This window comes from Excalfactoria chinensis, chromosome 1 (genome assembly GCF_039878825.1).
Source record: "Excalfactoria chinensis isolate bCotChi1 chromosome 1, bCotChi1.hap2, whole genome shotgun sequence".
In the NCBI taxonomy this organism is placed as follows: domain Eukaryota; kingdom Metazoa; phylum Chordata; class Aves; order Galliformes; family Phasianidae; genus Excalfactoria; species Excalfactoria chinensis.
Window position 1 is genome coordinate 128971469 of NC_092825.1, and position 26981 is coordinate 128998449.

Genomic DNA, 26981 nt, shown 5'->3' on the forward strand with positions numbered 1-26981 from the left:
CGGTTTCAAGGACACTAACTTGCTGCAGGTCAGAGAGCAGAGCTGGGAATGGTATACAGACTTTATTCTGTATTTATTTTTTGCTGTTTGGGAAAGAGAGCTTAAAAGCAAACAAATGCAAGCAGCAAACAAAGGAAGCCTTGCTTTGCCAAATATCCTGCTTATAAGAACATCATCAATGAGATTCTCTTGAGCTGGCTTCAGTCTCCTGCTTTAGGGGGGAAAAAAGAGCCTTTGTTGTTCTGTAATGGTGTCTCTTTTTCAAATCCTTTGTGGTTTTGGTTGTTTTTTACAACCCTTGGTTATAATTTGCTTGTTCTGTATTTGTGAAGGTGCCTTTGAGCACTCTGAGCATATATTAACGTTGGCCTGACTGGCATCCTTAAGTAGAGGATGTTTCTCTGAATCAAGAAGTACAGCCTGTTCCCCTGGCCTTCTGTTCATAGGGTGAAAGCAGTCTCACGCAATCCAGGTGGTGATATTTATGCCTTCCTTTGGGTAGGTATGTGCTATTTGGCATGACTGACCTATATGCATTCCTTAGGATTTTATGAAAAATGTGCATTTCTATTGTACTTAATCCAAGTACAAATAATGTACTAATGAAGGCCTCTATAGCTGAAAGGAATTCAGCTGGGAATCCTGTGGTTGATCTGACCACCACAAGGAAAGTTTTATTTTCGTTTTTCTTTCTTCCCTTTTGTATCTTGCCTCCAGTATCTAATTGTTGCTCCATTGTTCCTGGCGCTGATGGTTAAAGCTGGGGGCTCATTTACAGTGTTGTTGTTGTTGTTATTAACATCTTTTTTCATAGAGAAGCTAAAAGTTGGGACCAGAATTGAAAGAAACTTCGGGCCACTTTGAGTGTGTTCTTTATGGAAATCAGATCCAGTCTCAAGTTTTAGGAGCATGCTAGTTTTAAGATTTCCAAGCTTCTCTTCAGCAGCAATTCCAAGGAACAGAAGGCACAGAGTCCCATTTCTGAATTGCTGTGAACATGAAGCTGTTTTCCTTCATCCCAGCAGCAGCACAGATGTTTTCCCCCAGCTGGCATTTTGAATGAGCTATCATGGCTTTTGCTCCTATCTCTTATCTTCCACGTGATATCAGAGTTTATCGTTTTGTCTGGCTGTATCACTGTCTTGAATCTACTTACTGTTATTCCTTTTCAAGCATTCACTGCTAACTACTAATAAAACTGGTGCATACTATGACTTGGTGTGGGAAGTTGTGTTTTCCAGTGTGAAACCTCACTGTTCCCCTTTAAGGGCTTCTGCTCTCAACTGCCTCAATACTTTTCCTTCTGTACCGGCTTTTTCTATCCAGGCTGTCCCTGTTCATTGCCATCTTTGTCTCCCCTCATGCAAATCCCATCTGAACCATTTTGTCTGCAGTGACAGCAAGAAGTTTAAGTAACTTGAAATCACTCAGTGGAGCAGCCAGAGGCTCAGCATGAAGCATTAAGATCTGAAACAAATAAGAGTAGATGCCAGGCAGCACGCCTTTTGTTTTATTCTTTTTTTTTCATTGTTCTATTCATTTTGAGCATTGAGGATGGAAAGTCTTCTTGGATTTGTCACTGCTCAACGTCTTTTGAAGCTCTTATCCAAAGAAAAACTACTTGCAAATGTCTCTGCCTGGTTGCTGTAAAAGCCGACATGGCTTTCATTGCTGCAGGCTGTCCTTCCCTAGAGCATCTCAGGGTGACATGTGACATTTTCCCTTCCCATTTTTTAGGTTCTTAATCAAATGAGAACTGTTTGAGGCTGCCTAGAGAAGCTGTGGATTTCCCATCCCTGGAGGTGTTTAAGGCCAAGCTGGAGGCCTTGGGCTACCTGGTCTGGTGGGAAATACCCCTTCCCATGCCAGGGGCATTGGAACTTGGATGGGGGGCCTTTAAGTTTCCTTCCAACCAATCCATTTTATGATACCTTCACCTTCCTCCTGGTCACCACTGCCCATGCATCATGAACTGCAGCACTGGGAGCGGAGCCACCAAGCTCGGCGGTGTCAACACTGAGGCATGCATGGAGCAAGACGGAGGGCTGTAGCTGCTGCATGGGGGGTCACCACAGCTAAGCTCGCTCCATCCAGCACTGTGTTGAGATTTTTGTGTTGGGTTGTTTTTTTTTTTTTTGTTGTTGTTGTTTTTAAATAAATACTTCCTCCGCATTTTTGTTTTTTCTTCTAACCTTGAGAGAAGCCAGATTGTTTTTTCCATGTGCGGTTTCAGATGAAAATGCTTTTCTTCCTCTTTTCCTTTCTGTCAGAAGAACTAGTGGGAAAAATTGTTGAGTATTGTTCAAAAATGGTGCGGTGGTGTTATTTTTTCCCTCCTACACTTTGCTCTTTACTTTGGACTGCTGCCTCCTTTTTCAGTAGCAGATCAGAGCTACCGAAAAAGGCAGCTGCTAGACAGGCAGTGTTCGTTATTGAGAAATTAACTCAGTACTCTTTTCATACTTGACTGAAAGGGAAGCACCTCGTGCATAAACAGCATCGGTGGTTGCGCGTTCTTAACGCTGTCATGATCTAGAAATGGTAATAAAATAGAGGCTCATTTAGCTGGCACTTCTTTGCTGTCCCAAAAGAATTTTGTTATGCAGTGTATTCAAAACAGCTTGGCATCTTTGCAGCTCTTTATTACTTTAGAAAACAAGAAAGTTTTCGGAACTCCCTTCTTTCATTGGGATACTTCATACACAGAGCTAACGTTCACTTCTTATGATGTGCAACATTAGTGCACTGTGATGTCTTCTGTGAACTCTTTCTGTTCAAACAAGAGTGCAGGAAGTACATCAGGGATTTTCTGGAGCTGAATAGTTGCAGTACTTTCAGATAATTTGTAAATGTTGAGTATGGAACTCCCAGTTAAAGCAGTTGTCCTTTTAGGGCTTATGTATTCTTGATTTATTCCTATGATTATCATAAGTAACATACTATAAGGGAATGAATTAAAGTAAAAATATACGTGTAATTGTAGGATGAGTTCTGGTACAGCCCTGTTACGTTTGCCCTATTTGTCACACATACAAAGACTGAGCAAATGAGCTCACGCCTTACCTCATATTGCAGGAATAGTTAATGTTTATGTGCTGTTCAGAGTACCCGACATGCAACTGAACTTCATGACTGGCTGTTTTATGGCAATAAAAGTAAATGGAAGAAGAAGTTGGAATGTCTGTCATCAAAGGAAGTACAAAAAAGTACTAAAAACCACTGTGGATTAGCCCTGAATTTAGATGTTAGTTTCTAACTACTTGTAATTCTTTATCCGAACAGGATCGTTTATATGCATAACACACTTCTAAGATCCCTGTGAATGCTCCTTCTTCATGTTCTTTCCTGAAGGGTGTGTGTCTGCACAGTCATTTCAAACTGCTTTTAATAGGGAAAAATATATATATATATGTGAGAAATACCACACCCTGTTATTCTAAGGAAGCCTTGTGCTGTTTTTCTTTTGGTTATGTTTCTCTTTCTTTTCCTGATATGCACCACCTGACAGTAGCGCTGGAACATTTGATGGTGGTACTGGCATAAGAATCTGTGTTGTGGGCCGGTCCCAAGAGCAGGTGACAATTGATGTATCCACGTGCCTATTTAAAGAGAGGTGAGTGGTACAGAGTTGGTGGAGGTGTAGGTTGGTGAATCTTGAGGTGATGCTTGCTTCAGTCCCTGCCAAGATAAGCAGACTGCTGGGAGCAACTGTTCTTGGGGGTGGATTTTGGGGAAGTCTGGGAGAAATACAACAGGGAATAGGGAGCATGTAGAAACATGATCTTCTGATACGCACCTCAGTTCTTTCCTTTCCAGTTCTCTTTCATAATTTGGCTGTAAATCTTTTCAGTTGACCTCAGATTGAAGCTACTGGGTCTCAGCAGTTGTCTGCTCATTGCCAGTAAGGCTCTTGTCAAATAGCGGCCATTCATAGAATGGCTTGGGTTGGAAGGGACTTCAAGGATCATCAAGCTGCAACCCCCGCTGTCCTCATATCATTGAGCACAGAGTGGAATGCAGGACAATGCGTTGGGGAGTGGGAAGAGAATATTAGAACTTCAGTAGTACATGTATTTATAAATAAATAGGCACGTACTGGGAGCAGGGGGGGTGCCAAGAAAGTAGTTTCATCGAGACCACTGCTGCAGCACATGGAAGTCTGCTCTTTTTCCTCTTTATTTGCTACCTGATGATGGCTCTGCTAAAATCAGCCCTCTGCAAACGCAGCCTTGCCCCAGCTTGCAGATGCTGGGTAACGTAATTAATCCCACCCATTCTCCAACAGAAGACGTGGCCTAAGAGCACGGATCTGACTAAAGAAAAAAAACCAAGTGTGTTTCCAGCTTGCCCATTCATTGCAATTATTTTCAGTGCGTTCATGTGACTGTTTTTTCCACCCCCCATCTGAGTGGAGGCTGGTGGTTTCCCAGCTCAGACAAAAGCCCGTATCGGTCGTTTTCTTTCCCTAAACAAGCGCAGTGGACTGAGTGCATCGCCCGGCCCATGAGCGCTGGTGGAGGAAGCGCTGCATGGGGATGGGGCCACAGCCGGGTGCCCAAAGAAAGGCACGGGGATGGGAGGGAGGCAGCTGGAGGGCGGAACTCACGGAGTGCGGGCCCGGCGGGGCCGTGCTGGGCTGGAGCTGTTGTCCCCGCCCGGCCGCTCCTCGGGGTTCGAATTCCAATGGCCGCTCCTTCGCTGTTTGTAAAACGCTTCCCCGCCCGCTCCAAATAATAATAGTAATGATAATAATTCTTACGGTGGTGTAAGAAATGAATGTGCCGGATGTCCCCTGCCCGGCTGTGTCCCCGCCCCAGTGCTTTGAGAGCCGCCTTGTGAATGAATACCAACCCTGCTGGCTGCGTACTCAGCGGAGGTCGGACCTTACCGCTAATGAATGCTTTGCTCCACAGTCCGAGCCCTGCAGCCCATCCCCCTTACCCGAGTTCAACTGGTGTGAATTTTTCCTTTCTTTAATGCTTGATGGAGTTTTGACCTAGAAGTGATGCTGCCCCTGCTGTAAGTTCCCAGGCTACCAGCTGAGCCCCGCGGCATTTCCCAAGCTTACGGGAGTGCTTGGGGGAAATTCATTTAAGGACCATGAAATGCTCAAACATGAGAGTCAGGACTGCGCTTATCAGAGAGAAACGGACCGTGGAGGATGTGATACATGGAATCGTTAAGGTTGAAAAAGACTTGTAAGACCATCTAGTCCAGCCATCAGCCAATCCTCGCCATGCACACCTACTACGTCCCTCAGTGCCACATCTATACATTTCTTGAGCACCTCCAGGGATGGTGACAACCCTCTCCCTGGGCAGCCTGTGCCACTGCAGCACCACGACTTCTGAGAAGACGTTTTTCCTAATATCCAACCTGAACCTCCCCTGGCACAACTTCAGGCCATTCCCTCTCATTTTATTGCTCGTTACCTGGGAGAAGAGGCCGAACCTCCCACCTTGCCACAGCCTCCTTTCGGGGATTTGTAGATATGCTGTGATGCAGCAGATCCCACATTTCCACATGCTGGTTTTCAGAAAGTAAATGCCTTTGTTTTAATCATGAGACAGTGAGCAGAAATCGCTTCAACAATGCTGCCAGTGTCTAAACTGACCCTGAAACCTCACCTCTCTCAGACACAAGCAGATCCTCAAGAGGAATGTCCTATCTGCCTATCTGGCACCAAAACAGCACAGGTTCAACAGCACCTCCAGCACTGGCTGTATGGCTGGAGCACCTGGAGACAGGCTCCCAGATTCCCTGGGCAGTGCCTAAAGGAAGTCAGGCAGCACAGGAGGTGACTCACAGCACACGGTAACATTCATAAAGTCAGCAGTCATCTGGAGAATGTGCCTCTGCCTTGAGACCCCTCTTCTTCCTACCTAAAATAATGAAAAGAAACAAAAAATCTGCCCGAAGAATACAATTCTGAGGCTGTAGTGTATTTAAAATTCCACTGGTGGGGAAAAATAAAAGAAAAAAAGAAAGAAAAAGATAGTTTTTGTTAAAGGATGGAGTAATAGCATAGCTTGTTCTCTGTCTGCCCTGCTTTGCTGTAATGGGTCAGAGCTTTAAAATGTGTGTACTATATGTACTGTGCAAGCTGGCATTCTTAGTGTTTCCCAATAGCAATTACACCAAAGCTTTGCACTTGTGAAGTCCAGCACAAGACTTTAATGATAAACAATTGCTAACAAGCTTTTTTGGTTTTGTTTACTGAGAAATACCCTTTTGCTTCCATGCAATTGTGCCTCTCTTTTTTTTCGGCATGTAATCCTGCACCTTCCACCTGCACTGCTGTAAAAGCACTGGCCTGGAAAATATGTCCCTGGATAAGCCACTGTATGGGAGATTGGTAATCACAGCCTGAACCTCTGATTAATCAGCTGAGGCAAGTGTGGGGTCAGCTGTGGGAGCACAGGTGAGAGTGATGTAGCTGTGCTCCCGGAAGGGGTGGAGCTCGACTCCATCCCCTCTGAGACCTCATTTAAGGGCTGACTCCCACTGAGGCAGCATCTCTTGGAGATTGCTCACCAGTGAGGACTGCCCCAGCTTCTTCAGCCAAGGCACCACCACTGGTGAGTTCTCCTTTGCTTATTCCTTCTGTACATTTGCTACCATCTGTATATTAATAACCAATACAGCCGCTCAGTGAGGGGAGGAGGGTGATGGCCAAGGTCTGGAAATCTGCTTGGGTGATGGAGCTGGGCAGGATGCTGATATGATTGCTGCAGGTGTATGACTTCAGTGCTGCTGGCCTGAAGGGGTTCCTGAGAGTCAGTGCATTGAAATGCAAGACAGACCCACGGGTTAGATTGGGCTGGCTTGTGGAGAGAAAATGTTTAGGTTGCCATGACCTTCAGAAAGCATGTTGCTTGTATTTCCAGTTGTCCAAAGTCCCTCTGCTTGCAGGACACAAATCCTTACATGTCTTTGCAGTCTTCATTTTCTCATCTTCCTAAATAGGGTGGGGAAAGACCAGGAGCAAAAGGCAACACAGCCGGTGAAGTGGAAGAGTTAGCCCAGAAAACTCTGTTACACACATGGTAGCAATTTCTGTTCCTCATAATACAAACACCCCAAACTGTGTGTAACAAAAAAAAGTTCAGGGCAGTTTTACGTTGACACAGATTTTTATTCAAAAGTTGAGACTCAGCAAAGTACTTTACAGTCTTGGGAGAGGTTGTGCGGGGGAACGCTTGAAATTTTAAAGAGTGACTCACTGTATTTCCCCTCTGAACAAATAAGCTGTTTCACTGAGCTCATCTTTGCTGTTCTGATATGTAAGAACTTGTTTTTCCCGCTGCTGCTGCCTAAATCTGTCCCTCTCGTCTTTTTCTTAAGTGTAAACTTGTAAATGATTTTTTGTAATGCTGCAGTCAGAAAGTAACCCAGAAGGTTTTCGCTGCAAGGGTTCCCACAGCCAGCTGAATTACAGCATCATCTGTGCAGCTCCTTAATCTAGGGATAGAACAAATTCCTCTTGAAAGGAATGCAAGCTTTGCAGTCAGCAGGTGTTCTGGCTTGTCATCTTTTCACCACACAGGTATTGATGTCCCAGCTGTCTCTGCTGGAGGAACAGCACTGTAGGTGCTTCCAAGTGTGTATAGGTAATGTTAGGCATTGTTAGACTGTTGGATGCTCTGTATGAGTCATGGCTTCAGTGTTATCTCATTGCCCCTTCCAAGGCATGCTGGAAGCAGGGCAGCCCATTGACGCTGTTGTAGGAATCAGTTTTGCAGCACGAGGCTTGCGCTGCAGCCTGCTTCTGTGCTTCCAGCTTCACACAGCTGGCAGTGAATGCAGCCTGGATCAAAGTGAAATGTGTAAATAAGCCCTTAAAGGAGATTTATCTTCTGCTCTTTCCTTGCCATTGCACAGACTTAACTTTCCACTTTGCATTAGATTTTGTTTACTTTCCCCTGGCTGCCATTGTTCCTGCTTAATCCCTAATATGAATGAACGAAGGGTATCTGCTGCTGCTGGCTTGGACAAACAGGAGAGAGGTGTTCCAGAGCCATTGTGGCTAACTGTTGGACCACAAGCCCTGTGCCTTCTCCTGCCCCTTTGCATCCACCCACCCTCTCCTGCCACTGTTGTTTGCTTTTTTTTTTTTGCTTCCATTTGCAGAAGAACTGCTGCAACCACCTCGTTTTCCTCATCTCTCCCTTGAAAGATATATCAGTTTGGACTCTGTGCTGGGTCTCACCTTTTCTGGCTGTATTTCACAGGAAAGCACTTTTCAGTTTGGAAATGCTCGCTTGGATAAAATTGCCAGTTATGTGGCTGCTAGGGGAAAAACTAATAAAGTGTTTGGATGGGAGTTCTCGTTGTGGCACGGAGTCACACAAGAGGAACTTCCTGACAGCATCTTACAGGAATTCCTCCTTTCCCATGTGCAGACAATAATTTGATCAGCCACTTGCATGCAGGAGATGGAAGTCAGCTTGTGAAGCTCCCAGGTGTCCTTGCCTTGGAAGGAGTAGCAGCAGCCTTAAAGGGTGCAGGAGAAGGATCCGGAATGGTCTTGGCAAGCTGGAGGGAGGATCTGTAATGAGGAGGCTGAAATTTCACAGAGAGAAGTGCTGAGTGAAGCACTCAAGAGGGAGAATTCAAATGGCTGCGACTTATCAAAAAGAGATCTGGAGTATGCATTGAATGCTTTGCATTATGACGGGCTTGCACAGAAAATCAGTCTTATTTTGGAAATGTTGTGTGTAAAATACAAAGGAGAGCTGACCTAGATTTTGTTTTTTGAAAGGGCTGTGTATTCATCGCTGGGACAGCCTAGGAGCAGTTCTGCCAGAGGAGGGTAACAGAGCCTCCTTGTTAAAGTCCAGAGGCAATTGAAAAGGACTGAAGAAAGCGCAGCTAGCTGGTGCGTGCTGCTGTGCTGAAATCTAGGGACAGTGATGCTTCCACAGCTGGCTTATCTGTTATGGTTATGCTTTAATGTGTCCACAGACTGAGAGCAAATTAGGAGGAAGATGATAGCCCTGCCCAGGAATTACAATTGCTCTCCGCACCAAACAGCAAATTCTCCTATGGCTTATCTCCAGAAAGGAGATGGTGCAGTCAGCGGAGGCGAAATGGGGACCCTGATGTGTCTCTGATGCCCATGTCACTTTAAGAAGGATGATCTCTTTCCTTTCTGGCCATGAGGATGCTGGCTTTTGGGGCTGGTTGATGCAGCCCTTGGCTTTGTAAATGAAGTCTTAACAGTAAGCAGGAGCAGGGAAGGATTAAAAGCAGGCAGCAAGATGAATATAAATGACTCCGGGGATTCAGAAAGTATCTGGTGTGTTGTGTGCATTGGTTCTGGGGCAAGATCTGTTGTTTCACTCTCCTGCTCAACAAGTGAAGCACTGCTTCCACTTCTTCCAGGAGCACACTGGTGGAAAGGTCAAGCCCCTGTGCTGTTATTGCTGTGCTTGTTAGAGAAGAGGAAGCTTTTGACAGCTCCCAGCACCAAATACTTCCTCTGACCAGCTGCTTCTGGTGCAGCTACAGCATTTTTTCAGAAGCTGTGTTAAATATTGCAGTGCTCAGCAGGAGAGAAACAAGTGTCTGTCCTCTCCTCATTTGGGAGCAAGCGATCTTTGGTGCTATTTGAACAGCTGCAGTTTTGGCTTCCTGTCCACATCCAGGTGAGGCTGGTCCTGACACCCAGCTTTCATTTGAAGGTATTCACCACCATCCCCTGGTTGCAAGCAGACATGAGACATGGAGTTACTCCTTGAACGGCAGCTTTGACTGCACTGACAGGTTGCAGTGCGAGGGAAAACATGGGGGACTCCATTTCTGGCTTCTATTCTGGCTGTGTCATAGTATCATATCATAGTATCGTGCGAGTTGGAAGGGACCTTAGAGATCATCGAGTCCATCTCCCGGGATTCGAGCCTTCTGTGTAGCAGAGCGGCACTTCTACCACCTGCGCCACAGGGGGGATTCGAACCCGGGTCTCTAGTGTTGCAAGCGGCAATTCCTCAGGACGTGTCGTGATATGACGGAGGAGGGCAGCCCACAGCGCTGCGTGGCTCTCCGGCTCCACCTGCGGGGCCACACCGGTATCACCCACAGACCCCCAGCTGCTGCTGAGCGGGGTGCAGGGTAGGGCACGGGAAGGTACTTGAAAGGTGCCCTAAATGGGGAAAGATCTTCGGGCAAAGAGAAAGCAGGACGGAAGCGGTGGGAGGGTGCGGTGCGAAACAAGGGAGGGAGGTGCCAAGTGGCTGTCAGGTTCTGTTGAGGTTCTCAGCACTGCAGCGGGGCTGTGTGTACAGCTCTGAGAGCTCACAGGTTCTAATTACCTCGTGTTAGGCTGCAGCTCACGTTCCGGTGACTGCTGAGATGTATGAAAGGCGTTTTCCAGTGGCAAGGGGGAGCATGTCATGGATTCCGATTAACAGGGAAAGATGATTGCAGGCTTTGAGAGGATCAAGATCAGAAGGACCTGAAAGGGTGCAAAATATTGGTTTTTAGAAAGTTACGCTCAGTTCCAGCATCCCCACAGCCACTGTGGCTTACAGCTGCTTTCTTCCTTCCACAGCTGCTGGAGTTACTCCCATCACCACCTTGGCAGGAGAGGAGACACGTGCCAGGTTGCTTCTGCTTCTCCCACTCATAGAATGGTTTGGGTTGGAAGGGACCTTGCAGCCCACCCAGTCTCAACCCCCTGCTGTGGGCAGGGCTGTTCCCCACCAGCTGAGCTGCCCAGGGCCCCATCCAACCTGGCCTTGAGTGCCTCCAGGGATGGGGCACCACAGCTTCTCTGGGCAGCTGTGCCAGTGCTTCACTACCATCTGAGTGAAGAATTTCCTCCCAACATCTAACCTAAACCTGCCCTATTTTAGTTTAAAGCCATTCCCCCTTGCCCAGGGGGAATTTTTACCAGGCTGTATAAAAAGTCTGCCCCCTTCTGTTAATAAGCTCCCCTCAAGTACTGGAAGGCTGCAATGAGGTCTCCCAAGAGTTTTTTTGTTTGTTTGTTTGTTTTCTATAGGCTGAACAAGCCCAGCTCCCTCAATCTTTCTTCATAGGAGAGATGCTCCAGAAATGGAGAGATGCATCCTGCACACTCCTTCCCTCCCTTGTGTTGAGGGTGGCATGTATCCCACACTCTACCTCAGCTGAATTCACTAAGACATCCACCCCAAAACCTGTCCTGTTCTGCTGAGATGCATCAGCAGGAGGCGGTTACAGGAGGGTGCTGCTCCTTGGGGCTGGAGCTGGAGATGAGGGGTGGAAGGAGTGCAGTAATGGGGAAGGAAGAGCAGGGGAACCTAAGAAGAGGAACTATGGCCTGTCAGTGGTACAGAGCAGCTAGATCAGCTCAATCATCTCATGCCTACACCCTCAGCAAACTGGGACAGCTGAGACATGGAGACGTGCTTCCTTCTGCTTGTTTTAACCGAGGAGTGGTGATCTGAGGGTGACAGGGCAGGCAGCTGCAGGGTGTGACTGTCTGGCTTCTCCGCCAGCCCCAGCAATGCAGGCACCTCCAAAACATCCTCATGGGGAGATGCCCAAAATGCCCAAGGCAGGGAGAAGGATGCAGACCTGTCCTGGAGCAGCCGTTGGGAGTTGTCCCCATCTGTGTGCTGCTGTTAGACTGCTGTTAACCCCAGTTGTGTAAGCTCAGTCCTGCAGCCTTGACTAGGGCTGTTCTTGTGGCCCCACGCTTCAGAGTGAACAAAACTGAAAAACAGACCTTACTCAGTCTGAATTCCTTAATAACTGACTCAAACTTGCTTTAAAAGGGTGTTTATTTAAAAGTTAACACACATTTTCCTAGTTCCTTTTTAATGGTGTTTGGCATCTTCCTCTTAAGTCATGCGGCTTTTGCAGTCATCATGAATCAACTCCCTCTCCTCAGCTTCCTATGAAAGTGCGTATGAGCAATGTAGGAAATAATATGCATTGCAATAGTAAGTGAAGCCTCCCTTTCATTCTGTAATGCAGCTGTTTCATGGTGATTTTCTTCATCCTCGATAACAACCTTGACACTCGCCATGCTTCTTTTGAGAAACAAAGCTGCAGCTTGTCCTTTCTTCTAGGTTAGCAGCTGTCTACTGATAAATTTAATACATCTCTGCTGTTTTTGTGCTTGAAAGGCCTTCAACGGAAGAGATAAGAAGTTTATATGAGGAAGCACTGTGTGGTTGTATAGGAAACAGCAGCTTGGAAAGATAACTTACATTGTTAATTTGTTCAGAGAAAAGGGTTAGTGATAAAGTGAAGTGGCCTAAAAACAGAAATAGAAGGAACGAAAGGCAGGGTGTGGGGAGACATGGTGAAGGGAAAGCAAATGTAGTGTCTGCTGGTGTGGAATAGCATTGTTTGATGCATGCTGTCAAAACTGTTAAGAAAAGATTAATGAGATGAATGCATTGCCTGACAAAAATCTTGCAAGAAGGAATTAACCACTGTGTAACAGATGCATTGAATATTGCAGATAAATATACTAAAGGGTTCTAAGTACGTCCTTGGAGGTGCTCAAGGCCAGGCTGATCTAGTGGTTGGCCACCCTGCCCCTGGTGAGGGATAGTTCAATACTTGTGGGTAGAAAATATGAAGCCTTTGAAATTGTTCAGCTCACTCTATCCAATGTAAATGGAAGAAAGCTACCTTTAAGCAGGTTGGACAATATATGAGAACTGCATTTTTGTAATTAGTTCTCTGTAACCAGCTCCAGGTCACAAGGTGCTTAATGAAGAGCATGTGGGGCAAATACTGGCAGGTATATGTGCTCTTGCATGTTCCCTAGAGCTGCTGTGTGAGCCAAGCTTGAAAGTTCTGCTCAGCTGTGTGTCTTCTGTGGTGGCTGTGGCCTTGTAAGCCTTCTTTGGCCATTCTGCTTCTCTGCTTTAGCAAGGGGTTGGACTAGATGATCCTCAGAGGTCCCTTCCAGCCACTGTGGTTCTGTGTGATGTTGTTGCTTCAGCCTATAAAGGATTGCATGGGGCCCTTGAAATGGTGTCAACAGATTCAGATTTCTTTAGGGAAACTGAATTGGGCCTATATCCACATTCCAACAGTGTTCAGCCAAGCAGGTTGGTCTCACTAATCTGCTGTAGGAGGTGCTGATTGTTTTCTGTTCCCAGTTAGGCCTTGCCCAGTGCCAAGGCTGGCAGAGAAGGGCAGTGGCCTTCCAAGAAGTGGAGAGTGAAGCTGGCTCAGAGAAGAAGAAAATCAAAGCGTTTTCTTCATTTCTAAGCAGGTGTGAGAGTAAGGAGAGAGGAGCTTCTCCTTCCATTTGACTTTGGTAGAGGTTTTGCTGTTGGGTAGGTTGACTGTGCTGCTGCTTACCTGTGAGGCCAGGCATTGTTTTTCCTAGCTGAGGACCTGAATCACTTATATTCTTTGAGATTTCAGGGTCTACGCGCAGTGTTGTTGCCCATTCCTTTGCTTTTTGACCCCTGAATGAGGACACCCTTGGAGACAACCTTGCACTGAACATATGGGCCACTACCAAAACCCTGTGCTAGAATCATCCACAGTTCAGCCTGTAAGCATGAGGTAATCCATCCAAGAACTGCTGGTGTCAGCATAACATAACCAAAAGTGAAGGTATGCCTTGGGAGAGGAGTCCTTGGGTGTATTGGCTGTTAATATACAGATGGTAGCAAATGTACAGAAGGAATAAGCAAAGGAAAACTCACCAGTGGTGGTGCCTTGGCTGAAGAAGCTGGGGCAGTCCTCACTGGTGAGCAATCTCCAAGAGGTGCTGCCTCAGTGGGAGTCAGCCCTTAAATGAGGTCTCAGAGGGGATGGAGTCGAGCTCCACCCCTTCCGGGAGCACAGCTACATCACTCTCACCTGTGCTCCCACAGCTGACCCCACACTTGCTTCAGCTGATTAATCAGAGGTTCAGGCTGTGATTACCAATCTCCCATACATTGGGATAGCAGGACGTGTGTAAGATGAGAACATCTGAATGGTGCCAAGAAGTGGATCTACAGCTGTTGGCTGTTCCCTCTGCAAGTTTGGTAGTTTTGAACTTCTGTCATTTTAAAAATACAGGTGATATAATTAAAGCTATACTCCTCCTTCTGGGGAGAGGATTTGCATCCTTCTCTCTTGTGGTGGCTTTGGAATGGACAATTTGTGTGACGGAATTTCGATGTATTTGTTCTCTTCTTCACAGTGAATTTTTTACAGTGTGAAAGAAGGAAGTGGTTGGCTAAGTCACTTTTTTTTTTCCCCCTTTATCACAACTACCAGTAATAACCACGGGGAAAACATGCAAACAGTGAGTATGCAGTGTAAAGCTATATATAGAAGAAGGCTGCTTATTGTGAACCTGCTGTCAGCGAGGCTACACCCTGTCTGTAAGTGTCCACCCGCTTGTGTTTCTGTCTGTCCCTGCCTGCTGCTTGAATGCAAGCCGAAAGTTTGGTGATGTGTTATATGGTCTTTTAGTTACTTGCAGGGAAAATCTTATGAGCAGCAGCCACGTACAGAACAGTGATAGATGCAATTAGGAAGAGGATGAGTGATAGTTTGTCCTGCTGGGTTATATCACTGCTAAAAGCAAGCAGCACCGATACAGAGCTTTGATGGAACCCTTCATCGCTCTTGAAATGTGTGGAGGTGTCCTGGTGTTCTCAGTACTCTTTAAGCTCCTGCTTATCTGGAGGGTTTTTAGGGAAAGCATTTTGTGCTCATCCAGGTTCACAGAAGAGAAGATTCAGGTTTGCAGATGCACCTCACTGCTCACAGCTTTGGGCAACTGCATTCTTATTACTGCTTGCTGGGCTGGGGAAGAGGATGTGTTTTGGAAAGACCACCACATTGTGACTGAACCTCAAAGTGTGATTTCAGTAGGAGGAAGGGATTAGTCCCAGCTGGTGGGGGACTCTTCTGGTTGTCTCTTCTGGTGTGATTTGAGGTAGTTCTTTATGTTCAAATTCAGTTGCTCTGCTAGAGAAGCAAACCCTCTCAGCTGGGGCATCAGTGCTTTTTTGGCATATTTGTTCCAATATAGGAGTCCTAGGTACGTTTGTCATATGCTTTGAAATGTTCTGAAAAATCTGTATGAGCCAAAAATAATGTATTCAGCATTAAAGAGTGAATGTTTCCATTTTACATTATTCATAATCTTCAGGATGAATTATTTCCATTTCTTTTGCACTGTGAACTTCTTTTCCAGTATAGAGTTTTTTGCAGGGATGCAGAGTATAGATACTAATAACTATGAAACTAAAAGGTGTCTGTGTGTGTGTGTATATATATGTGCACCTTATCTATATTTCTTATGTCTTCACGTGCATTCAATCATGTTTTTCTAGATACAGGCTGTGTCTTAGATTCTGTGTAAAAGAGTATATTAGTTTTTACTTTTGAAATCATTAAATTGATCTCTTCAAGGTGTTACATTTGGTACATTACTGAAGTAATAACTCTGAGAACCACTGCTTTCTCCCTTTCTTGGAAATGCTGGTCGGAGCAGAAGACCTCTTTTTAAGTATTATTCTGACAGGCTGAGGGAGCTGGGCTTGTTTTACCTGGAGAAGAGAAGGCTGCAGGGTGACCTCATTGCAGCCTTCCAGTACCTAAAGGGAGCCTACAAACAGGAGGGGAGTCGACTCTTTGAAAGGGTGAATAATAGCATGACAAGGGGAAATGGTTTTAAGTTGAAGGAGGGAAGGTTTAGGTTGGATAACAGGGGGAAGTTTGTTACTATGAGAATGGTGAGGTGCTGGCACAGGCTGCCCAGATAGGTTCTGGATGCCCCATCCCTGGTGGTGTTCAGGGCCAGGTTGGATGGGGCCCTGGGCAGTCTGGTCTAGTATTGAATGGGGAGGTTGGTGGCCCTGCATGCAACAGGAGGATTGGAGCTCGATGATCCTTGAGGTCCCTTCCAACCCAAGCTATTCTATGATTCTGTGATTATTTCTTGTGCTACTCAGAGCTTTCTCCATGCTCCCTTTGCCCCTCTTCCTTTCTAATGCAGAAAAAAAAGTTTTAGAGCTTCATGGGAGCCTGAACTGTTGATTCAAGGAGTTGCTCTCCAGGCTGCATTCTTCATTTTCTACTCACTTTGTGATTCTTTCCCCTTTTCGCGTTCTTCTTTTCTTCTTCCCTCTTCTTGAGGTTCCCCTCAGCCTTTCGTAGCATGTACCTGGGGACTTTCCATCATATGAGGCCTCATCTGGAATACTGTGTCCAGTTCTGGGCTCCCCAGTACAAAAAAGACAGGGATCTCTTGGAAGGAGTCCAGCGGAGGGCCACAAAGATGGTGAAGGGCCTGGAGCATCTCCCCTATGAGGAGAGACTTAGGGAACTGTCTGTTTAGCCTTGAGAAAAGAAGGCTGAGAGGGGACTTGATCCAGGTTTATAAATACCTGAAGTGTGGGAGCCATAGTGGCGAGGCTGGTCTGTTTTCAGTAGTGTGTGGGGACAGGACTAGGGGAAATGGGCTGAAACTCCAGCATAGGAAGTTCCGCATGAATGTTTGCAAGAACTTCTTTACGGTGAGGGTGACGGAGCACTGGAACAGGCTGCCCAGGGAGGTGGTGGAGTCTCCTTCTCTGGAGATATTCAAGACCCGCCTGGACGCCTACCTGTGCGACGTGGTGTAGGGAGCCTGCTTTGGCAGGGGGGTTGGACTCGATGATCTCTAGAGGTCCCTTCCAACCCCTATAATTCTGTGATTCTGTGATATGGTAAGCCAAATGCCTTCCAGGGGCTTTATCCCCATTTCCTGGGTTGTTTTGTCCCATTACAATGCATAAGACATTCTGTATAGATCTACGGTAGTAAGAAGCAAGTGCAAGACAACTTCCTTAAAAATAAGACTCCTCAGGTTATCCTCACACATCATAAAGAAACACGGTGTAATTCTTATTGGATTTGAAAATCTCTTTTGGGAAGAGGCTTTTAATGCTCAGACAGTAAAATCTCTCTAGAAATGCAGACTGGGAATTGCTTGTGAGTCTTACCTGTGTTTTCCCATGTGTCCCAGGCTTTTAAAAGCAATTAAAATTCTGATCATGCTGGCTTTATACCCTCACCTCCCCATCTGTTTGGGGGGGGTTGAACGTGTTTATCCCGTGCAGTTCAGTGGCAATGAGAGTAATTATATCTATCTTGACAGTTCAACTGCTTTCCACCTTGATTATCACTCTTTGTAAGAGGCTTGTTTACTAACAGCAAGGAGATGTGGTTTGTGCTGTGTCACATTTTCTTCTTTGCATGCCTACTCACGCAGTGTTCACCAGCTGATACAATTCTAGTAATAATACTAACCCACATTTCCAGCTGCTGGTCTGTCATTCCTTTCACTTCTCAGCTTGGCTGCTGTCTGACTTACTGAAGCACATTTTGATCCCTATGCAGTTCTTGGGTGTGGAGAGAAATAATGGAATTGAGCAGTAAGGCAGCATTTTCCCAGCAGAGGGAGGTGTTGTAAAGCTTAGCCTCAAGCTGGATTCTGCTTGCTGGAGACAAATGGGTGCTTTACAGCTGAATTTTATGCGTTCATTGGGCAGGTCATGGGGTGCAGAGCCCGGGGGAGGCAGCCAAAAGAACTTGATTCGTGTCCAGATCAACAGAAGATTTTTTCCCACACTCACTCTTATATTTTTATATTATTATTCTTGAAATAACATTTGCTGAAAGCTTGATGGCGAGGTGCTGTCTGTATGGCCAGAGCAGGGGCAAGGAGGGCTGCCCATCCTCACCACAGCACCCATTGGTGGCTGCCTCACCAGTCCACTGCCCCCTCAAATCCCAAAGTGCTTTGTTGGATGGAGTGAGCCCCTGCCCGGGTGGGCATTGAGAGCACCAGCATGCAGCTTTTTCCTTTACTATTTTTACAGCACGGAGGTGCAGCCGTAGAAGTAGTTAAAAAAAGACAGCAGCTACTGGCAAATTGCAGCACTTGCACTTTTTGACTGTGTATGGATGTCAATCCAAGTACGGCTTTGCAGTAGATGAAGCGCCCCACACTTAGTGCAATCCACACATTAAATATGCATACTTCAGGCTTGATTGATTGTTAAGTGGAGCAGGGTAAGAAACATCCAAGCAGATGTTGGAGTCCCATTAGACACAAGGAAGGAAGCATGTAATTAGGCAATTATTTAGCTCCTTGAATCAACAGTTTAGGCTCCCACGAAGCTTTGAAATGTTCTTTTCAAGGTTCAAGCGCTTAGATCTGTGGCTTGATTTCTCTCTGCTCGTTTCCTTTTATCTTTATCTGCTCCAGCACTGGCCCAAGGCATGGGGCAGGATTCCTTGGCACACAGAGCCATATGCTACATGGACAGCAAACCAGGAGCACAGCTGCTTCTTGTGTCAGTGGGAAGGCTCTCCAAGGAAAAACATTGAAAAGAGAGTAGTTGTTGTTTTTCATTTATTTTATTCTTAATCTTGACTCCAAAGAGTGTTTTCCTTCCAGACTTGGTGAGAAACAGCCGAAAACCAACACTCTGGATTCATCCCTCTTGAGAAACTCATCCCAGTGATAAGCTGGGTGAGGGATGGGGGATGGAGAAACGATGTGGGTGGAGAAATCTGCACTCCCTCCCGCCCCCACTGCTGCCACCTTTTAACTGTGTGTGCTCTGGAGGCAATTTGTATACTCTCCTTGCAATGCTCTTTGGATTTATTTCTTTTGACCTTTTGTTCTGCCCTGCAAACAGCTTTTCCTATCGCTCTGAAAAATCTCCAAACTGAATTTAATTGAAATTGGGTGGTCTGCTCAAAGTTAAAAATACAAGGATGTGCCACTGGAGTGGAAAATAAAGATCGGTAACATCGATAAAGGCTTCCCTCTGTGGACTGAGAATGCTGAAACCTTGTCTTCCCTACTTACTGTAGTTAATGTGCATTCTCTACACATAAGAACTCATCAAGTAATGTGCTGATTAGAAGAACTTGGTGTTTTGGGGTTTTGTTATTATCATTCCTAAATCTACAGCATGGGGTTTAGTGTCATGAATTACCTTCTCAACACAGTGAAATATAACCAGTATATTTACCACGTAACATGGGATGCATGAAGGACTGTGTCATTTCTATTTGGGTTTTGTCTTTTGCTACTTAGGCGCAGGTGAGTATTTCCCTCTCACAGAACACTGACAGTGTACTGCTTATCGTGACCTCATTACAGCCTTCCAATACTTGAAGGGAGCATATAAACAGGAGGGGGAACAGCTGTTTATGAGTGTCGAGAGTGATAGGACAAGGGAGAATGGTTTTAAACTGAGACAGGGGAAGTTTAGATTAGAGATTAGGAGGAAGTTTTTCACACAGAGGGTGGTGCAGCATTGGACAAGGTTGCCCAAGGAGGCTGTGGATGCCCCATCCCTGGAGGCATTCAAGGCCAGGCTGGATGTGGCTCTGGGCAGCCTGGTCTGTTGGTTGGTGACCCTGTGCATAGCAGGGGGTTTGAAACTAGATGATCACTGTGGTCATTTTCAACCCAGGCTGTTCTATGATTCTATGGTGACTATCAACCAGACTGAAAGCAGAACTTTTTCTTTGGAGGAAGGAGGAAGGCTGGTTGCGTGAGCAAGGAGGCATGCACTGAAGTTAGAAGGCTGAATCTTCAAAGTACAGAACATAAAAGGAGGCGATGTATTGCTGGTAACAAGAGGAGCGGTGGTAACTTGGCTGGTCCTCAAAAATTCCCCTGGAATGTGAAAGATCCAAGTAGCCCCATCCTATGCAGGAGGAATGTAAGAATGTAATCTCTTAGAACGGAATTATAAACAGAAGGTAGAGGCTGAAAGGCCGGAGAGGGAAGGGGGGGGCAGTAGGTACTTGCCTGGGGAATTCTTCCTGCGGAGCTGTCTCCAGCCGCGTTGCTTTCAGGAAACCTTTCAGCAAGTTAGTGGGCTAAAGGCATTTGCATTCTCCAACACCTCACTGGAAACCATCTTTACAATGTGCATTTGAAATGGAACTTTGCATTCGAGCAACTTCAGACTCGAAGTCTCCTTTCTCATGAGGATTGGTGAAAGATCCCACAGGGCAGGAGTCCCACTGGCATTTCTTCCTAATAGGTAGCTTGTCTGTGAGCTTCTCCTCTTGCCTCCAAGAAGAAAACCTTTTCTAAAGCAGTTTACACCTCGCTGAGGTGTGCTGAAGAAACCAGTGAAAACTGCATGTTGCAGAATTGGTTGACAGCCAGCTCTGTTTTAAAAAACAGCCATCTTGCCCTGCTTCAGATAGGGGTAGATTCGGTCCCAAGTAGCTCTGTCAAGAGCAATTCTGTTCATTTCTGATGGGCTTATATCATAATACAAAAGCACACGTTTTAGATTGTTATTGTCTAAAATTGTTTGTTTGAACAAAGAGGTATCATTGCTACGTCGTTCCTTAAAGCACAGTGAAACCTGTTGATAATGAGTAGAGGTTGCTGTCAAGGGCGTCTGCCACCTCTGTCCTGAACCCATCACAGCATTCACATTGCATTGACTCACTGACTGACTGCGGGGAGCCGTCATTTAACCGAGCTCATCCTATTGTGCACTGAGAAATGATTTGAAGCACTGTTTGAATCTGGAATGCAGCATGTTTAGGCAAATATTGCGACCTATCTCTCTCATTTTCCAAAGGACAGGAGTAAGGCTGTGGAGCTCTTGTTGACGTTTCAATGTGTGCAGCCTTTTAAACATCATATAAATCACTCTGAATCTCTCCAACCATCATCTGTTTGGCATGTTATGGGATTCCACAGTAATTTCTCTTTTTCCATCGTGCAGTGTTTTAGATTATGTTTTGATGAGACTCAGGGCTGAAGCACGTTCTTGGTATACAGAATTACTGTGCTTGGGTTCTGTCTGGAAATCTTGATGTAACTGATAAGGAGGGACTTACTCATTAGTACATATCTGACACTTCCCTCCGCTACCAGGATTACAATAATGCTCTTTCCTATGTATTCCACTACAAAGTAAACACTTTAACGATAATCTTTGAAATTCACCCCAAACAGATCGTTTCCTTTCCTAGACAAAGTGTTAGGCTTCTCTGCTTTTGTTAAATGTGAATCCCTTAAGGAAAAAACAAGCAAACAACCCTTCGCATCACAGGAGTGAGAACTGTGAATTCGGGGTTTGTTTGTGCCATGAATAAAATCAAAGCAGTGTGAATGTTTTGTCAGTAGCAATGAGGTTTTTCCCAAGCTGCTTTCCAGTTCAAATGAAGACTTTCATTACTAATGGAGAGGAGACGGTGAGGTGGCTTGCAAATCTCTGCTGGCCACCTTCCTGTCCCACAGGAAACCTTCAGCGGTTTCATTCCTGCTTTGCAACCGACACAGGCAATGCTCCATCACTGTGACAGAAGACGGGGGGTTGTGTTCTGGTAACTGAGAGTGGGAGGGGGGAGCAAAGGTTGTTATCTGACCAGCGCAGTGTTACTATGCTTCCAGAACAGTATTTCAACGCTGATTTCTTTAGTTACCTTGTTGCAGTTTGCTGGATGGATCTCCATATGAGAGTTCACTGACATGCTTGAGTAGCTTCACGTTTTTGTAGCTCTTATAAGTTTCTTTGTGTGGTAACTTACAGCGAGGAAGAGTTCCTGGCTCCTTGTGGCCCCGTGGATTTTCTTTTTTTTGCCCCTTTTTTGCTCGGTGCCGGCCAGGCTGTACCATTGGCACCTCACACACCAGAACGCTCCTGTCTCAACGTAAGCAAAGCAGCCGGGCACCGGGCAGCCTGTGGCGGCCGTCCCCGAGGTGTGATCAAGCGATAAAGGAAACGTGGTGCCCTGCAGGAGGGTGTGTACCTATGAGGAACAGGAAGCCAGAGGCGGCTGCCTGCCTGCAGAGGTTCGCGGCTCCGGCAGCGCAGGTGTGCAGACGCCGAGCCTCTTCTCTCCGGGCGTCTTGGCAAGCAGGCTCATCTGGAGGGGAGGAAGACAACCCAAAGCCAAAACACCATCCCCCCCCAACAACAACACAAAAGCTCTAGGTAGAGAAATATGACAGCCCTGCAGCTGAAGGAGCTGTCACAGTCAGGTCTGTACAGGAGGAGACGGGATCGCCCGGATAGCGTGGGGCTGCCTGTGTCGCAGGAGGAGAAGCTGAGGTGAGTGTGGAATCAGGGGCAGGGCCGGGGCTGCCAGCAGGCACAATGCCGGCACGACTACGCTGCACGTGTGCAGTCCTGAAGCACCGGAGAATGTAGCAGGAGGGATATAGGAAGCACGCAGGGCACTTGTGGCAGCATGGCTGCGTTCTGCGTGTGGGATGGGTCGCTGCCAGCTGATGGTGGCACCTTTGCCTCTCCTTTGCCAGCCGGCACTTACAAGCCAGCAACTTGCCACAACCTTGCAGCTTTGCTCATTTAGGATTGGGTTTTTTTGTTATCCAAAGCAAGGAGAGCGTGGGCCCCCCAGGCCAGGGCTGGCAGTAGCAGGGAAAGGCAGGGTGCCCCCCCAGCTCACAGAGGTGCTCTTCAGGGATGGGATGAAGGTACAGAATGCAATCGAGCCGCTGGGCCCAGCCATAGGGATGGAGGGCAAGCAGAAGTTGCTGGCTGGGGCTGTCTTCCTGATGGGGCTTTCAAGGAGCCTCTGCTCAGAGCAGAATGAGGTTGTGTGTAAGATGAGCAAGCGCAGATATACTTGTGAAAAGCAGAAATGCTGAGTTTATTTTTTTCTCAGTATGCTTAGCGTAGAAGCAATGTGTTTCCACATCAGGCTCCCCGGAAAAGATTCTTGTGTGAATGCTAACAGTAGCATTGGTGGAGAGGAAGCACTTCCTACGCCCCAATGCCTTTTCTTGGGTTTTATTTTTAGAGTGTTTTTCATTGTGGATATTTGTGCATCACATTGGAGGAGTGTGTAACTTACGTGGGTTTTGACACTGCACTTTCATTACCAATTCCAGGACAGGCATTTGGATTTGGGAGATTTGTCCTTTTTCCCGTTATGTGTGCTCAGCATCTGTTTTGACTATTAATTCTAAGTGAATTTCATAAACGGGCTTTTAGTAGCTCCAATTGATAGTATACTCATGTGATTATAGAATAATCACACCTAATAGATAAAGATACGCACAGACTCTTGGCTATATGTTGTTTAGTTTCTTTTATGCAGCGATAGCTGTGGGGAAGAATAAATCTTATTAGGGAAGTGAAAACTGCTTTTTACAGCTTATATATGAAAATAGGCCGTGGTGTTTCTCTTGCTTACAGCCTGCTCTGTGCACGCAAAGGTGGGAACCGTTTGTGGGCGGGGATGTGTTGCCTGCACCAGTATGAATCTGAGCGGTTTGATCCTTTCCTGAGCCTCTTCCGGTTTAAGACGAGAAATATCAGGCAAGGATTGATCTTACAGAATAAAATGCAAGCAGACAAAATGGCAAATCAGGGCACTGGTGAATCAGGTCAGGGCAGAGCACTTGCAGAGGACTGGCCTCCTGTTGTGCTTGTTGCTACCTTGAGCAGTGGGTGCTTAGTCAAAGGAGACCTTGATCCCTCCTAACCCGTTTTGTTCTATTTCAGTCCGTGTTGCCAGGTAGCCTTATTGTATGATTTCTGCTGCACTCTTCTCGACAGAAGGCTGTGATATTGTAACTATAAAATGATGCCATAACAACAGGGCCAGAAGCAATCGAAGTGAAGAGAAATAGTCCTTTGATTTTCTAAAACTGGAAACCTCTGGCTTTTGTCATGTGCTCCTCCCTCCCCAGTGATACTGAGATACCTGTCCTTACCTCATGTTTCAGGAGTATCTAGAGTCCACAAGAAAGACAAGAGGTTTCTTTCATGTCTGCTAAATATAGCTTGCCATCCTCCTTGGCTTTGTCATGCCCTCCTGTATTTTCTCCCTGCAGCTCTTTGTTCTGGCTCCTTTGAATACTGTGTGAACATGAATCCAGATGTGCTACATAATATCAGCCCTCAGGAGCGGAGTACTGTAAACTTATTTCTCAGTTAAACTACTGTATTTTTCTAATCCTGGGCCAAAAGGTATTTGACTTGGTCATTTCCTTAGGGTTTCCCATACTTAGGGCGCTGTGCTCTTGCGCAGGGCTGCAAAGCACTGTGCTCCATCTCCTAAACATGTACAGTGCATATGTATGTACTACATTTCCAATAACTTAAATTACTTGAAACATTTTTCTTTACAGCATAAAAATAGGTTCCCGTGTCAACATAGCCTCGTAATAGATTGTGTGCTGTGAGATTCTAAGCTCCATAACAGGAAGCTGATCCTCAGCTCCTGCATCTGTGCCCACACTCATGTCACTTCAGCCAAAGGTTTGACCCCATCATTGTCTCTCAGATCTGCTATTTAGTTTATGATGAGTCAGTCTCTAAGCACATTTCCCTCAGCCTTTTCCAGGAAGAGCCATAGCAGTATAGCTGGGCTCTTACCATTAAGTTCTGTAGTTTACATTAAAAGCTGAAAATAAATTTTTACACTTCACAGAGTCATCCAGCAGCATGCTGAACATATGTGCCATATCATCTAGAGGGGCACTCACACAGCACTGGATATCTGTAGGGCTCAAGGGGGCTGGGGAGCTCCAGCCAACCCAGTGGGGGAGAGCAAGGCCATTTCAAGGGAAGCCACTCATAGCCATAAATAGCAAGCTTGCAGCTCAGTGAGGTAGGGTAGGGCAGATCTCTGAGGGATGCAACAGGCACAGCACTTAACAAACTGCATGCAAGCTGGGAAATGAGCTGCTTTTTTTGCTTATTATTGATACATTTTCTCAACTGAGTGAAAGGCCTGTTCTATTCCAGCTATGTAGATTTGGTGGATTAATATAAAAAGCGTCGCTGATTAATCTTGTCTTGCTTTGTCTTTAGAAATGCCAAGCTGCTCTTTCTTGCTTTTTTTCAGCAAACAGGATGCAAAAGAAATTGTGAGCGTACATTCATGATTAATCATTAGGAGTCATTTAACAGTAGCAGCATGCTTGCTGTTTTTGCATGTCCCTCTTCTGTTCTCTTGCTCTTTGTAAAATATATAGTGATTCCTCTGAAAAAAAAATGATATATATATGTGTATATATATATATATATATATATATATATGATACTGTTTTCCAAAGTGAAATTCAAGGCATTGGGAAAAGCAGGGCCAGTTCTCTTTAATACTTACACTTAAAATAAGTATGATCAAATTCAAATACAATTAAAAGTGTAAATGACTTTTGAAGAACTCGATCTCGTGTTTTTACCATACAGTGAATTTCAGTGTTAGCTGCAAATAATCGTTGGCAAAATCACAGTCACTGAGTGACCCAAGCAGTTCACTGCTCTGTTCTCCTTATGCAGAAAGCTCACTAGATGTTCTCTACATTAGCAGCTTTAAAGTTTCTGCCCCTTTGTGCTCTTTTGCTAAAGCTGATGGGTACATCTGTGTGAGTAGGTTGCTGTTTCTCTACTGGCAATCCTGACTTCCTGCTGGGACTGTTCAGCCTCCTGCCTGCCTGCCTGCACACACTGGCTCCAGGCATGTGGATGTGCCCCAAAATTTCATGCACAAAGACTCTCTCGCAAATGAAATTGGAAACACAAGCACATTTTTACACCCCACTCAGCCTTGGGGGGATAGACTGTACTGCAAAGCTTCTAAGTGAGAATAAAAAGAAATACATCAATACTTCACCCCCCCACACACCCCTCCCCAGCTCCAAGACAGTGGCAGTGTGGTAGGGCTGAATGTCTCCCTTGCATTTTAAGATGCTGGGAGTTGTGCAAAGTCACTGGTCTCCTCATCCTGCCATCAAAAGCCTACGTGCAGTAGACACCAAATAGGTGCAGGTGTTTCAGCCACATGTCCTGCCCAATGACCTGCTGTTCCTGAAGTCAGAAAGAACAGATCTGTAGATGGAAACCTTCTTACCAAGAAGGCCAGTGGCATCCTGGCTTGTATCAGAAATAGCGTTGCCAGCTGCAGCAGGGAGGTGATGATTGTCCTCAGCTCTGGTGAGGCCGCACCTCCAATACTGTGTTCAATTCTGGGCCTCTCACTGCAAGAAAGATAGTGAGGCCCTGAAGCACGTTCAGAGAAGGGCAACAGAGCTGTGAAGGGCCTGGAGAACAAGTCTTATGAGGAGTAGCTGAGGGAACTGAAATTGTTTAGTCTGGAGAAGAGGAGGCTCAGAGGAGACCTTACTGGCCTCTACAGTGACCTGAAGGGAAATTGTGGCATAGTGGGGGACAGCCTCTTCTCCCAGATAACAGTGATAGGATGAGAGGTGATGGGTTCAGGTGCATTTCTTCTCAGAAGGAATGGTGATAAATGTTCAGTCACAAAAATAAAATGCAGTTCATCGCTGCGATGGTTAATAACTCTGCTGGAGTAATACAGTTGGGACCTCAAAATATCAATCTGAATCAGATGCTTTGAAACTGCTGATTAAAAAAGCTCTTTGGCTCATCTTCTAGATGCTCTAATTGAAGAGAGTACTTGTCCATGTAAATGTAGCATTGAGTTTTTATTGCTATTAATTATGGTAGCTTCCAGACAGCAAAAATATGCTTCATGGTTCCATATTAATACTGCCGTACTTGGAGTTTGTGAGATATCCAAATGACTAGAGGCCGTTCTTTTCATTTGTGCCGAACATTTCATTACTTGAGGGGTTAAAATAACTCACATCGAACACACCCTATTCTTCTTGCCTTCTTGCTCACCCCGTGTCTCTCAGATTGCATAATAACTACAACGCAGTTCTACCTGACTTGCTCACCCTGACTATCACCTCCTCTGACTCCAAATGACCGGAGGTAACTGCCTGCGTGACAGAAACTGCTGCTCCTCTTACATTTGCCTTATTGTAACAACCAGTGATTTCCGCAGATTTGTTGAGCGTCAGTGATTATAGCAATTAGGATCTTCATTGCTCTGAGAGCATTATCTGGGGAAGTACAAATTTTCTTTTGCTTTTGCTTTCATCTGTTTTGATAGCATCTTATCAAACATTCCTCGCAGAAAATATAACGTGATTGCTCATTATTCCTCGTTATGAATTAGTTCTCCTTTGAATGCAGTCCATCACA

At 45.8% G+C, this 26981-nt stretch overlaps 1 protein-coding gene across 10 annotated transcripts in view; it reads left to right on the plus strand.

Annotated features, from left to right (window-relative positions):
• Positions 1-26981, plus strand: part of LIMS1 (LIM zinc finger domain containing 1) — a 62994-nt gene that overhangs the window by 11694 nt on the left and 24319 nt on the right. For 2 of the 10 annotated variants that reach the window (XM_072358320.1, XM_072358312.1), the window contains exon 1: positions 21873-22046. The exons of the other annotated variants lie outside the window; for them this stretch is intronic. In XM_072358320.1, coding sequence (XP_072214421.1) covers positions 21940-22046 — 107 coding nt within the window. In that variant the 5' untranslated portion in view covers positions 21873-21939. Of the gene's footprint in view, positions 1-21872; positions 22047-26981 lie in introns of those variants that run through there. 10 annotated transcript variants of the gene reach the window in all.